We start from the raw sequence: 16,274 nt of genomic DNA on the forward strand, positions 1-16,274 counted from the left end.
GATCAGAGATCGGAGTTCTTACAATTTTCGTTCGATATTTGCGAGAATATTGGGTCGGTGGTGATGTTTGCTAAAGGTCGGGATAATTTTCGTGGAAAGTATCGTAACGTATAATCTTGCAATTTTGTCGAAGAATAGTAGGACGTAATGATCTTCTTCATCTTCAATCAATTAACACATTGTTTGAGAATGTATATGTATATGGTGGTTTCTCTATCGCCTAATTGTGGCATTCAGAGCAAACTGTTTTGCGAAGGATTCGTCTAAATTAGATTGGTTTTGGTGTAACGTGTAATTTTCGTTATCTTGAGTCAATTATCAAATTGTGCGAGAACGTATATGCAAAAGGTCGTTTATCGATCGCCTAATTGTGGGATTCACAGCAAGCTGTTTTCTGAAGGGCTCGTCTAAATTAGATTGGCTTTCGTGCAATTTGTAGTTTTCTTTATCTCCGGTTAATTGTGAAATTTAATCCAGTTTATTCGAAAAAACCTGTTCATTTATCACTGAAGTAATTGTTGGATTTAAAGTAATGTACTTTGCGAAACGATAATTCCAGTTACATCGGTGTTCGCGTAAGTATAATTTTCTTTATCTTCAGTGAATGATCAAAGTTAACGCATTAGTCTAATTTATTCGAAAGCGTATATGTAGAAACTTGTCCATCGATCGCTTAAGTAATTGTGCGATTTAAAAAAACATGTTTTGCCAAGGGCTTACTTAAATTAAATTAGTTTCCACGTGGTGCGTGATTTTCTTTATCTCGAGTTAATTATCAAAGTTACTAGTCTAGTTTGGTCGAAAACGTATATGGAAAAGCTCGTCCATAAATCACTTAGGTAATTGTGGGATTTAAAGTAAGATGTTTTGTGAAGGGCTAATCCGAGTTAAATTGCTTTTCACGTGACGTATAATTTTGTTTATCTTGTGTTAATTACCAAAGCTACTTGCACCAGTCTGTGTAGTTCATTCGATAACGTTAGAAGCTCGTTTATTTGTTACTTGAAATTACTCTGAAATTCACGATCCTCGAAAAAATATTTTTCTTCTCTCTAAAAAAGAAAAAAAAAAAACTCTAAAATCGATATCTCCTTTCTATACGTATAATCCAGAAAGACACAGATTCGATGCAGTGCAGAAGGACGAGCGCAAATCCTCGAGAATAATCCGTTTAGGTCTGGTCCGTGGAAAATCCAATGCGATTTTCGAAAATCGCACATCGAGAACCGCTCGATCGTGGTGGAACACAGAAGGTGAAACAGACAGAAACAAAATATTCTTTGGGGTAAAAGCAAATCTACTGGCGAATAGGTCGAGAGTCGAAAAGGAGCAACGAGGATGAATTCGACACGGATATTCATCGAACTATCGGTACAGGGTTACATCGGTTTCATCGATCGAAACCTTGAATGCTCTCGAATACACGTTCGACTTGCTTTCATCGTTCAGAGATCTTCGACTACTTTGTACGCCGTGTCTGAAAATAGCCATTTACACGTCCGTGACTCGATCGATTAAATCGGGACAAATGAAAATTCGGTGTTGGCTGTAATTGGAGCGTGAATCAGTAAGTTCACAGGGCGGAAAAATTAACTAATCGAAGATAGTATGTGGAAACGATGAAACCGTGATTTTTCTAACGAAAAAATATTCTCTTCGTTTGTGTATCGAACAAAATTTTGTACGATACAATTTATATCTTGCTTTCGTGTTAACAAGCACGAAATGCTCGTAATGTTCTAACAAGATGTTTTTTACATGAGATTAAAATTTTCTAACTCGTTAACTAGAGTTCTAATATCTTGGCTGTGATAATCCATCTATTCAGAAATAATTTCTTTTCTTCATTTTTCAGAAATAATTGCCACGTCTAGAATGTACTATATTTCTATTCGCAAGACATCATTATATTATAATATTTATCGATCAAAATTATTTCCAACTAAAAAATAGTCCGCTCGATAAACGAAGCTCGTGAACTTTTATAATTTCGTGTATTTTCAACCCCCTTGTGTTTTTTTATTCCCCGCGTGTTTCAATATCAAATACGTACAGTAAGAGAGAACAAAACTATTGGATACATTCTTTTCTCTACAGTGTCTTAGTCAAACGTAATTCTACCACAGATCAGCTAGAATCTAAATAGAACGATAATGTACACGTACAGAATTGATCTCTATCATTGACCTACCCCACAATTAGATCGTCGATCGGATCCACCAAGTTCTATCATAAATCCGAGCAAGGGGTCGAAGGATTTCGGTTAATTGCAGAGGATCCAACGGGAGAAATCTCTTCGACTCTATCTCGTGAGGGCAACGAAATGGTTTTGAAACGTGGCCAAAGCCTTAAGTCACCTCCGATCGGTCGGAGTCCTGGTGGACGTGGCCACCGAAAAGTTCCATCCGATTACCGGCAACGCCGGTTTAACGTCTTCTCGACACTTTGCGCAGATCCACTGGCAACCGCCATTATTTTACCGAAAAATCGTCGAGAAACGACTAGTTTCTATTCTTAGCAAATTTTGCGGAAGATCGAATCACAAAAAAGGAGAATAGGCTTTTTGACTCGCGTCGAGTACCGCGATACTAGTTAAACTTGTTTCTAAACTGATTTCATGGAATCTTTTTATTGAAATATGTATAATTTTATGTGCTACACTAGGTTAGCTGCGTAGTAGTAATACTTGTATGTGAATATCAGTGTGTGGAAGTATGCGTGTGTGCGCGGCGTGTCGAAAACAAAGGAATGTAAACTGTTCAGTCGGTTAACAGTGTGGTATGGAAGAAAGTGCTGAGACGCGTGCAAGTGTGTATCGACGAATATCTTTGAAATCGTTTAACAAATAAATATATAACTATTCTAATGTAAATTCTAAGTGTAAATTTAGTGTTCCTATACCATTATTTCGGCTATTAGATCCAAAATTCTCAACACTTTTAACAACTTGTAAGAACAAAATTTAAGGAAGATTCGTAGGAATAGGAAACAAGATTTTTTAAGCATCTTCGAGGAGAAAGATGTGATGTTAGGTTTTCTTCATAGAAGTTTATATCAATTTCACTCAAGAATTATACTACACTCGGTTGGCAACGATGGATGTTTCGCGTACGATCTATTTTACTCGATAACCGAGGTATCTTTCAGACAAGAAATTATAATTAAATAAACCGGTAGAACAAAAACACTGATATGAACAAACTATAAACGAATTATATTTTACAACGTTATATACCAAGAGGAACGTCACTGGAATTTGAAGCTAATCGGTCATTTAATTTTTGACGCGTCGTAAACTATGACAGAAAACTACCATCATAGATAAAACTATTAAGATAGACAAGCCATGAACAAACTATATTTTGCAGATTAAACTACAACGGGGAAATGATTGAAAGTTAGAAACAATCGATCATCGTGTCACTATAATTAAATTTTTGATGCATCGTTTCGCTAACCTGACTTTGCTACCACTTGCGATATCGAGCGCCGGATTTTCAAAATAGTTTGAAATAGGAGAGGGAACGAGTTGCAGGCGATCCTGGGTGAATTTGAGGGAAACGATGACCGATGACGACCGTGGATAATCACGGGGCACAAAATTTTCGAGGCAGTGATCGAGGCCCGACCCTCGAGCCTAGAATAACAGTGAAAAGGCGCGCGACAGTCTGCTTAATTGGTAAAGTTTCGCGTTTACGGTGACCGCCTCGTCCCGGACGCTGTTCCACTCACTTTTAATATAGTGGCAGGCAAAAGGGCAAGTATTAATAGCGGGGAAAAAGTTGATCGTTCCGTTGGGTCGCTTTGCAGATTGAATGTTTAAAGAAGAACTGCTCAGAATACGACGAGCCGATGATATTTGTGCCGATATTTTCGTTCAGACGAAAATTCTTTCATTGTTATGCCTAACTTTCGTGCAATTATTAATCTTGCGTTATCCAGATGACGCATGATTAATATTCAACGTCTGGAAAATGATATTTTATTTTCATTAATTTATTTATCATAATGAGATAGCACGCGAAGACTATAGTTAATTTGATAGAATATCGTTCGTTGTTGTCGTTTGTCTATGCATTTCGATTTTTAGAGTTAATCAGAACATGGCTTTCGAGCGACTCGTGTATCAGCGTCACGTAAATGTCTTTTTCGTGTCATATCAGTTGACCATCGTTGGCGTAAAAATATACCTTTGTGTTATATTTTAGTGTATTATTATATCACGATATATTTTACATTGGCATTGAACAGCTCCCTAGTTATAACAACGTTTTTCCACATTTTTATCGTGCAATTTTCGCTTAAAATTTTAGATTGCCTAATAAACATCGCTATCTCGCGTGATAATATCGCGTAATAAATATGTACCCGGTAAATGAATGCTTTTATTAAGAATAGTAGACATTGCTATATTTATCGTTAGTCGATATCTCTGCTAAAATCCGACGTAAATTGATCGCTCATTGTCAATGTCTACATTTGTTAAGCTTTACATTTTCACCGTAATATGTCGGTTTATAGTATGTCCCCTCTGCGTTTTTTTCTTTTTACATGCACTTTATGTGCAGAAACAAGCAATGACGATAGCAATCGAGACAATTCTAATACTTGGAACGTCTTGCTGGCTTTAACAGATCACCACTTTACCAAATGAGAAATTAACAGGAGAAACGTTTCCAAATTCCTCGGCAATGCCGAACAATTCGACAAACTATTAGACGTTTATCCAATCTCTAAACTATCGTAGATTATCTGCTCGAAATGCAGCCAAAAAACGAGGAGCAAGCAATTGCGAGATACGAGACATCATAGGATGGAAACGCGAAAACGCCAAACTAGAAAAGTTCCCGACCCAATTAGCTCGTGCACAATTTCCAGACACACGTTTTCACCTTCCTCTCCGGTGAACTCCTCTGCGGGAAACCGTAGACACGGTCGACGTGGTACGTGGAATCGACTTATAAAAATGTCGATGCCGTTCTCCGCGTGCAGGGCCATTTTTACAGGACGCTTCCAGTTGGCGCCTCTCCAACCTCTCTTAACCCTCTCCCCTCCACGTATCATTTCTCTAGACGTCCAGACGACGAAAAGAGATATTTGCCAGCCACCAGAAGGGAAGATCTCTAGATCGGAGGGGACGTTTCGCAATATTCTTGGATCGTGTTTGAGCGTTTCGCGTCCGTGGACGAAATATCTCGCGACGTGACGTCGTGCAATGTTTCGCATGTTTGGATATTTCGTAATACGATGTCATTTATTTTCCGCGTAACGCTGGCTATTATTGCTATTAATACGAACATTAATGTCGTTATTACTATTGGCATTGTTGTATCGTTGCTATACTTTAAGGACGGTAGAAAACATATATATTCCATTGATAGGAAAAACTTGGGAGTAAAAAACAGTTAATGACAGAAAAATCTCATTAACGAAATTAATCGAATTAGTGAAATCGTTGATAGAATAAAATGAGATAACGTGATTGATCTTTATTCAGAAAATCATCTCGTCACTGAATGTGAAGAAGTTAATGGTAAGAGTGTGAATGTTTATGATTTATAGAAAATTGAACAGTGAACATTTATAGAAAATTTACACATCCGGCATATAAAAATAAATGTTATTGTTTGTGAAAAATTATTAGTCTCTGTATTATAGGAGTCCTCGGATGATGAGAAATAATGTTGCTAAATCCACATCAGATTTTTTGTCTTATTTATCGTTATACGTAATTTAAGGAATGTTTGTCAAACGAGTGGAAAGAAAATTTCACGAACGAAACTGCATCACGAGATATTTTAGCTGCGGACAAACGAAGGCTAAAACAAACAAGGGATTCGTCGGGAATGTTTTGTTTCGCCGACGAGTCGTTTACCTAGGAAGGAAACCAGACACGCGTTTGCGGTTCGAAACAAGTTCAGACCAAGTAGCTAGAGCTGTGGAAAGGCACTTAATTGGCCAACTTCCGTGGCCCAGTTCCTCCGTAGATTTTCCCCTTCGCTTTTTCTTTCTTACAAATCTTGCTCGCGTCTCGAATTTGGAATTACGGAAAAAAATTCGTTGTTGATAGAAGAACAAGCTTCAAGTAAGCATGTTAATTGATGATGATCGTCTCGACTTACCTGACGTCAGACTAATATCCTGTCCTGCAAGATGATAACGAAGCGAGTGGTGAATGTAATCAGATGCGATGGGCGCGAGATGAAAGGAGGAAACAAGATTGAAGACAAAATCTGCTAGGAAATATTCGAAATTAATTAACAGGAAATTAAACGAATGACTTTTAGAACGAGAAATTCATGAAATATTGCAATTATGATGTTAGATTTTGTTATTTGAAGAGTTTTCTAATTGCATCTCCGTTATTTCTCGAGTTTCTTCGTTGAGAACACCGTCTGACTACACACAGTCCGTTTCTACTTATTCCACTGCGCTGTAATTTGTACCAACAGGCTTGTTTCCTTCTTGTTGCTTCTTTCTCTTGTTTCTTCGTTACGTGCTTTGGCATACTTGCTGCATTTAATTCATTATTTCCATAAGAAAATATTCATCGTTAAACAATATATTTACATCATTCGCATCAAATAGATGCTGTTCTTCGATGCTACAAAGAACTAATATCTGTCGATCTTTTTCAGTCATTTTACGTTGGTTCTTAAATTTCAGAAAATTCCACGACAATTCTTCATTCCGGATTTCGAGTATTTCTCATTTTCACGACACTATATTAAAATCGAATATTTCCCTGAGCGACAAAAAGCGAAATAAGAAAGCGAGTTTAATGTCCTAACTTTAGCCAACAGAGAAAAATCATTCTACATGCGCGCAATCGTCGTATATCCAAAAATCATGCAAGCACTTTAAAAAGTCGAGAAAGCTAGCAGAAGCGTAACGGAATGAATGAAACCGGAAGAATCGTAGCGCGTCTCTCGAGGAACGTTATCCGGAACTGTTTAACGCGGGAGCATGTGCCCGGGAATGCATACACCGTAGACGAGTGAGACCTGCTCCTAAAAGCAGTTCTTCATAGACTTGAAAGGCCATTTTCGGCTCAACGAATAATTCAGTCGGCTCGCGTCGGGCGAAAAGTGGCAGGTTATCTCGACCGGGAGTAACGGAATAACGATGCGATAGGAGGTTATGCACCTAGTTGAAACGACGCACATCTACCCCCTCGGAAGAGATCCTCGTGCATCCGGCGAACGACCTTGTTAAATTCACGTGGATCGATACACGATCTCGTACGAGCCTCGAGAGTTAAGTAGCACGAAAATTTCATTCGATGATAGAGTAAAAAGTCGAACGTGTAAAGTTTATTGATGAACAATTGGAAAATCTTGAAATCGAGATGATTGGAGGAATTTTTATTAGAAATAAAAATTTGTCACGTTTCGCTATGATTCTAGATAGATAGATAGATAGATAGATAGATAGATACGCGATGGTTCTAGAGTTTTAAATTTGTAAATTCAGATTCTATGGTATTAATAATTTTCGAAATTAAACTTTTGCTCCAGTTGAGAGAACGAAACGCGTGTAGAATTTGTCGATGAGGAATTGAAGAATTTTTATTGGGAATAAAATTTTCACGTTTCGATATACGTGATGAATAGAGCTTTGATATCGCGAATCCGGATTCTTTGATATTAATAATTTCGGAAATTAATTGAACAATTTTATAAACTACTTTATTGAAGAATTTTTAGCGGGAATATAAATTTTACGTTTCGGTGTACGTGGTGAATAGAGGTTTGAATTCGTGAATCTGGATTTTTTCATACTGATAATTTTAGAAATTAAACCTTTGCTCCAGGAGAGGATCAAACGTGTGTGGAATATATCGATGAGAAATTAAAGAATTTTTATTTGTTATTCACATTACATTTCAGTATATAATTCTGCAACTTTGAATTTCTGAATCTAGACACTATGATGTGTATTAACAATTTTAGAAATTAAACCTTTGCTCCAGGAGAGGGTCAAACGTGTGTGGAATATATCGATGAGAAATTAAAGAATTTTTTGTTATTCACATTACATTTCAGTATATAATTCTGCAACTTTGAATTTCTGAATCTAGACACTATGATGTGTATTAACAATTTTAGAAATTAAACCTTTGCTCCAGGAGAGGGTCAAACGTGTGTGGAATTTATCGATGAGGAATTAAAGAATTTTTATTTGTTATTCACATTACATTTCAGTATATAATTCTGCAACTTTGAATTTCTGAATCTAAACACTATGATGTGTATTAACAATTTTATAAATTAAACCTTTACTCCAGGAAAGAGTCGAATGTGTAGAATTTCTTGAAAAGTTTTTAGTTTCTATCCTCTTTAATTTTCTACCCTTTCTGTTTCTGTTGTTTTTATTATTCAATGGTAATTTTGTAAGTTGCTTTGTAATTTTAATACCTTCAATCTCGGAAAGTTAGGTAGCTTTCTATGAGGCATAGTTATGTATTAATATTTGTAGGGTAATTAGTTCATAGAGGCTTTAGAGGAAGTCCGTGGTACAAGTTGTTGCTGTTAACGTAACGCAATTGTGTGTTGCACCTAAGGCACATTGTTTAACCAACATTGTTGAACATCTAATGCGACTATCTTCATTATCGTAGTCTTATTTAAACGAAAATATATTTAACTCTCCTCAGCGTATATCTTGTTTCATGAAAGAACCACTTATATATTTTAATAATTAGATCAAAAATATATACTGTATATATAAAAGGAAGAATTTGATTTTTTGGTTCTTCTGATCTTAGTATGCTGAACAAAAATGGAGAATCAAGAAAATTCGTATGATTCATGAAAAATCCTTCGTTGTACGAACGGACGTTATACAAACATTATTTCTTTTCCCATAAAATAGATAATGAATATTTGATCCACAGCGAATTATTAAACTCGTCTCAAAAATATTCCCTTGAATCACAAATTTCAATTTTAATTCCAATTCTTCCAAAAAGTTGTCCGACCCCAGTTTCTTTGGAAAAGCTGTCTCAGTTCTAATCAATAATAAAATTATGCCATGATCCCGAGCAATTCACTATGCATACAACATGGGCCGCTGACTGACGTAATTTCTTGAGAAATTAATACCTCGAATGCTCGAAACCAGCCCGGGAATCATGACAATGGCGTAGCCCATATAAAATGATTAATTCTCGATCAGCGGGCGGTCGAATTATTCGGCTGCATATTTTCGGATTGACAGCGACATAATTCCATGCATTGTAGAAGAGATGATTCCGCGAAAGCTGATTACGTCGCTGATTAATTATTGATCAACGGGAAAACGGACATTTCCATAATCGGAATGCCGAGTGTTCCGCTCGTCGTTTGGGGAAACTCGTCGTCCGCTCCATATTTATCGACGCTCAAAGACACAAGAAAATCCTGTTCTACACTATCGTTCATAAATAATGCGCCACCTGATGCAATTTCATCAAAAAGTCGATGCCTTTGCTATACTGCGGCTCACTGCACGTTTACACCTCACACGCGTTGTCACGCTTTAAAAATATTCTACGACTCTGGTTGTAAACAATATTAATCTTCAAGAAGACACAAAAGTCATTACACGACAGTTAATAATAAGTACAGTTTAACACACGAGGAGCATAATTTCGAAACTATTTCGAAATATGTCCACTTTGGACCAATTTGAGATATTTATGAATTTTAGTTGTTGAATATTTAAAGTGAAAATTTGGACATATTTTCCGCGAAGAGTGATACTAATATTAATTGAAACTATTATACGAAAATTAAAAAAATTATTTTGCTAATTTTTGAAATATAAGTGATAAATTGTTGTACATGTCAATGATCGATAATGTTCGTTAAACGTAACCAGAGTTTTCATAGCAAAGTCATTCAGATGTATTCGGATTTCAAAGGCAAAGAGTCAGGGAAATCATGACAGGAGGAAGCGTCTTGTTCTTCACGCCCCCTGTTAAAATACACGAAGGGTGTCTAATAAATTTCGAGAGGGCCGGCATTAGCAACGTTCCCGATCACTGTAATTACTCGCAGAGACAAGGAATTCGTTTCTAGACGAGGACGATGGTTTGGCTGCAGTAAATTCGACGTTGCGCCGCGTTTCACAAGCTAAGCTATTCCTTATTCCATCCGCTGATAATTACAGGGTGTCGAGTCTCGTCGTTTGCAGCGATTCGCAGCAAGGCAATTTGAAAGTCCGAAACGCGGCGAAATAGTTGAAGCGGCACCCCTCGTGTCTTCAAATTTCGCTCGAGAAACTACCGTTATCCTGCTAATTGTAAAATATCATTCCATTCTAATTGCATACTCGTGTGAAACGCGACGAGAGCGAGGCTCTCTTGTTTAACACATTGACGATGGTCATCGGTAATGCACGTTCCTTCGCTAAATTCTTTAGAATTATCGAGATAAGTTTCGTGAACCAAACAATGTTCAACAATGCGAATGATTTAAATGCACATCGTCTTGAAAATAAGTGCGCAAATATAATAATATAATATAATATAATATTTGTACAAAAGTTTGTAATTAATTAAGACCCGGTATATTACATTTCGTATCATCTGATAGTACTTTCATGCGACTACAAAAATTTAATGCTATGAAAATGAAATGTGAAACTTGATAAAAAGTGTTTCGTTGGAAATTAATGATATGTACAAATACTTTTTGCGGCCAGTGTATTTGAATTTATTGCGGCTGCCAGAACAAAATATGTGAAATTCGCGTGGCCTTCCATCGCCGCTAAAATATTTGTCTTTTGAAACTCGTCCATCTTTCCTACGACATTTCAAAGCTATTTGCGCGTGACGCTAACATGCCGTCACCCACCTTCCAGGTCATGACGTCAACGTTGAGTCATCGGCAGTCAACGCGTTAATGTTACGTTACACAGCAGTGAGAATGTTTAACAGAAAGTAGCAGAAAAATCGACTTTTAACGGAAGCCTGGTAAATTGATGATTCGGACGCGAGTACGCGAACGTTTTTCACCGAAATGCCACGTACAGAGCGTGGGCGCGATTTGCATGAAAATTAAAATATCACTCGGTAAATGGATATTGTAAATCGGTGTCCAAAAATGTTACATTTTATTTTTCCTTGTGCACAGTGGAATATCATTAAGACAGTGTGAGAGTGAAGTAGTTGAGTGAGAAAAATTGATCAGCTCTTGTTGTAGTACCGTGAAATTAGAAAAATAATCGCAAGCAATGTAAAATAAATATACAACGAGTATAAGAGTTAAAGCAACGTTCACACGATCAATATTATTGTCAATATTTGAGGTCCTCTACGTTGTATTGACAATATATTTGAATTAATCGTCTAAAGGTTTCTTACATACGATAATGCTGAGAACCTTAAATATTTGCGATACTATTGATAATAATATTGATCTTTCGAACGTCCCGTAAGGAGTTCTCGAGAAGCAAACAGTTCTCGAAAAGAGAAAAATATGAAAGGAACTCTCTTCTCTTATGCAGCAATAAGATTCATTGAAGAAAAAAACGAAAAAGAAAACAGGGAAACAAAGGAAAGAGCAATACCGTAAAAGGGACGAAAAGATAGAAAATCGAAAGGGAGAAAAATAAAACAACAAACGATGTCTGGAAAGAACACGAGTTATAGAAGGTAATTTTGAATTCACCAAGCACTCTCTCAGAATTTTGTCCGCAACCTCTCCAATTTCTGCAACCTCTCGGAAAACACGATCGAAAGATCTTGAACTCCACTCAGTTTCGTTCGAAACTGTTGGTCAGCAATAATATAGCCTAGATGATGAAGCCAGTTTCTCCTTCGGTATTTCAGATATTATCCTGGAATTGTTGCAAACTGGCACGTGAACTATCACGCGAGCATTTCGCGATATCCCTTCGTTTCACTCTTGGTATTCGGTAGCACGGGGCGACCTCGGCCTAAACTTTGAAACGACTCGTTTTTAACCGCGCAACCCTGAATTTTATGCACGTGATGAGCGATCGTTGTTGGTCGTTTCGCCCACGACCGCAACCAAGGTTGTTGCGGTACTTGACGAAAGACTGTTGGCGCAGGACAAGGCTGAACCATGAATCTCGTGACACGAGCCACGACCTTCGATACCGGCCATGCTAAAAATGCGACCTGCAGTATTTTCGCTCGCGAAAGTATTTCAACATTTATGCAACATTTTTTTTTATAGAAAAATCCACATATTATGCGTGTCGTATAGATTTATCGTCACTGTGGCGAGATACAAACGTCACGATTACGTTGGTAAAATCTGAAACCGATTTAGAAATTAATGTAGAAGATGGTGGCTTTTGGAGACAACAAGTTTGTTCTGATCGTTGATCTCAATACGTCTTGAACATCTTCCAATGTGCCATATATATTTCATTGGAATGCCACTTTAAACAAAATACAGCCACGAAATTATTTGAACGCTTACTATAGAAAACTTTTATGTGAATATCGTGTATGTTTTATAAAACATTTCAAAATTTCATTTGCGTTGTAACAAGACACGACTGTCGTCGTTACGTTGGTGAAATTTGAAACGAATCTGAAACTGTTTATTGAAATTACGAGATATTTACTGTGAACTTACGTGCAACGTGAATATTCATCTTAAGTATTTAATAATAAATATTAAAGGATGATCCTACTGAATAAAGAGAATTAATATGACGGATATAATCATAGTGGAATGTCGTGACAGTGCTAATGAGTTTTTGAAAATGTTCCGTATAATACACGTAAAATATTCATGGAACGTTTGTACAAGTGTTTGAATATTTTCGCGAGCCGGCGTACGCTGCTTTTACGACGCATACTTTGCATCGAGAAAAGATCATGGAGGATTTATGAAAATTCGAGCAACGGGAAATGGGTTTTGCTTTAATTGTCTCGAAGGAAGCAACGATCGTTCCGTTTGCTTCCATTTCCTTCCCTTTACTACAGACCAGCTTTGTTATCATTTTCGTGTTTGTAACCTCGGATTACGCAAAGCGCGGATTACTCGTTGTTACGTAACAATGAAGAGAATTTCATTATTGGATTTCATGTAAAATCCGTGTGCTCGCGGCGGATTATTGAAAAAATACCTTCAGAGATGTTTTAAATAAATAAATTAGCGAAATAGAGCGGAGAAGGATATTGCAGGTGTATGATTTTAATTGGAAATATTCTTTTGTTACAGGATGATACGCGTATAATGAAAATGGGCGATAAGAAAAGATGGATACACGACCCAAATAGTAAGTATCGAATATTCAATTACATATGTAAATAAAGCTTCGTATAGAACGAGACGAGCGTGATGTAGTTGCATTCGTTAAAAAGTATTTTTTTTTTTTATTCGTTAAAAAGATTTTCCTCGATAACTTCTAATTTAATTAATTTTAATCAGATCTATATTTTAAAATCAGTGTAGTGACTTAGAAAGAAAGAGAAATTGAATATTTTATAAATCATAGAATTGCTGGAAGCAGATTTGGACAAATTTTACAAATATTCTAATGATATTCAGATTCGAGATATTAATGTTAATTAACTGTTCTATAACCAGAATTTTGTTAATCTCGTTCTTTGAAATGATTATCCTATACAAATATATAGAAGAATAAATTTATTGTTACAATTGAACGAATCGGATTTCAGTGAAATTTATCTATCAAATAATCGGATTAACTTCAGTATCCAATTTCTTACGGTAAGAATAAAGTATGGGTAGATGATGTAAAATTTATTACATTCATATTTATCAATTAAGATATAAATATGAAAATAAAGAGGTGACTGTGCAAATATTTTACAATTCACTGTATATTTTAACGTTACATAAAACAGCCGGTAATGATCACCGGCTAAATGTCGAATCACGCTATTATTCACATATTAAAGCTGTAACAATTAATCGAATTTTAACGTGCCACCAAATTGCCCATTTTTTCATATCCTGGAAACCAGACCGTACGTTGTAATTTAATAATCGCGATATCTGTTAATTGACGACTCTGGCGCGATCAGAAATTTATCATCGAAAAACGATTAAAATGATTGTTACTCGTCTGATTGGAAAGTTAGTCGCTTCTATTCTACCCTCTCCATCGATGTGTTCTTTTTTATTCCCAGGCTAAATAGCCAATTACTTCGAACTTTGGGGCTAACCCACTTCTCGAAGTGCAAATTCTCTCGCTAAAAGAAAGAAAAAAAGAAGGAAGAAAGAAAGGAAAAAAGGTAGAGAGAGGGGGTGGGTGCGTTAAAGTTTGCCAAGAAGTTCGGCGAACCTTTGGTAGGGAAATTATGTTAATCGGTCCGAGGGATACGTAACTTTTTTCTTTTCCTTCCAGCTACTTTCTGCCACGGTTGCAAATACTGTTACGAAATTTGCTTCTGATTAACTTTTCCATACGCACCGTACGATGAAACTGTTCTACTTTCCAAACTCTAAGTTTCCTAAAAGAAATACATTGTTCGCATTGCCTATAGAAGTATAGAAAACAGTATTCGCTAACTAACTAATAACTAAGGTACATAATTATTTATAAATTAAATTCGCTGATTAATCGACTAAAGTAAAGTTTATTTGTTACAAAATATATATGGTTGTTTGAAATTTCATATTTTATGGATTGGTACGTATGTGAAATTCTTTATGCAAACTCGAAAGAGAAGGTCTAGGTTAAATAAATAACAAAATAATAAACTAAAACAACTGCACCGTATTAAATGTGCAAACATTATTGACATATTTACATATTTACATATTACGTGAAAATCGTAGGTGCTAATGCCGTATCGAGAGATGTGGTTTAAAAACATAAACAAAAAAGAGATACTATACTCTCTGCTCGAGTTATTGTTAAAATATTTCATCATATTTTAGGAAACCATTTATCGAAGGGTGGATCGTTCAAAATTTCCATTATCTATCAAATTTCTTAAACTCCATAAAACCTCGCAGAGACACTCGACCAGAAATTGATTACCATGTTCAATTGTTTCAAATTCGAGACAAAGCTTACGTATTCTACGTTTGTCACTATTGAAAACCATTCCGACCTAGTGGCGAATTTATCGGTGAAAAAAGAAAGCATAAATCCGGCGGAAAACGTAATATCAATGCGTTCTGTCATTTGCGCAGAAAAATTCCATGAAAAGTATATTTATCGTGTTTTCTCGTCCCTAGGCCGGCCAATATGTTTCCAGGGGTGTGCTTGTTTAATGCGCACAATGTTGCCGCACCGATTCCATAAATATTCAACATTTGCTAGGTACCAATATAATCCGCAAATAAATTCGTTTGCCGCGGTTTCCTCGATCTATCCGGTTAATTAATTATTTCTTTCTATCGTTGGTTGCTGTGATTATTTTCTTTCCTCTGCCAGCAATAAATATCGCGCTCCTTTACCCTTGTAATCTTAAAAATCCATAGTGATTTTGCGATAAAAATGCGAAACACTTTCGATGCTTTCATCCCTTTCACGTATCTTTAAGTTATGTTCCTCCATTTATCTCTTTTTCTCTTTGTTACGCGTTTCCAAAGTATCACTGCTTCCGCTCCAAATTTCATAATTTTGATCTGCTTTTAATTCCTAGATCCTTTATCACATGTTCACACGTTTCATTAAAAACTCTATTAAAAATATTTTCCTAATTGCAATCAGAATGTTCATAATAAAAAATGATTCTCCTGAGCCAATTTCCGCCTTGATATAACATTTCAAAAGCTACGTAAAGTAATTTTTTCGCCTTTCCAATAATAGAACCAATTACTTTGACCAACGAGAATTCATTCATCTCTCGCATATTTTCCTTTCGGTTTAATTATACACAGAGTGCGTCCGATTCCATGCCCGCGTTATTTTTTTTCCCCTCTTCTTTTTTCTTTTTTATTTTTTCGTTTTCAGCGAATTTGTTTCACCGTGGAGAGCGCGTCTTTGAAACTATACGAGGCGGAATCGGTGCTGCATCCTCAAAAAGAAAGGGGATTCCGTTTTGAATCGTTAGTAAAGGAGCTACGCGATTGTACGGACGAAACAAATACAATTCTTTTGTAAATTGCGCGGTTAGATCAGCTTGGCGAACGACACACAAAGAATGAATGTAATCGTGCGCACTCGTTTTGTTATTGCCACGATTACAGTTCTGCCGTTTTATCTTTTATCGTACCGTCCATCACGTTACACCCTTTCACTGCTTTTACTTCCATATGTTTGTTTTCCTTTCTTCCTTTTCCCTCTGCTATTTTTATTTCTTTCATTTACCATCATGTGCAAACGGTATC

The 16,274-nt window shown here is 36.3% G+C and overlaps 1 protein-coding gene across 1 annotated transcript in view; it reads left to right on the top strand.

Annotated features, from left to right (window-relative positions):
- LOC132909782 (proteoglycan Cow) overlaps positions 1–16,274 on the top strand; it is a 230,102-nt gene that overhangs the window by 135,488 nt on the left and 78,340 nt on the right. Inside the window, exon 2 of the mRNA XM_060964873.1 lies at positions 13,185–13,242. Coding sequence (XP_060820856.1) covers positions 13,185–13,242 — 58 coding nt within the window. The remainder of the gene's footprint in view (positions 1–13,184; positions 13,243–16,274) is intronic.

This window comes from Bombus pascuorum, chromosome 8 (genome assembly GCF_905332965.1).
Source record: "Bombus pascuorum chromosome 8, iyBomPasc1.1, whole genome shotgun sequence".
NCBI classification, from domain to species: Eukaryota; Metazoa; Arthropoda; class Insecta; order Hymenoptera; family Apidae; genus Bombus; species Bombus pascuorum.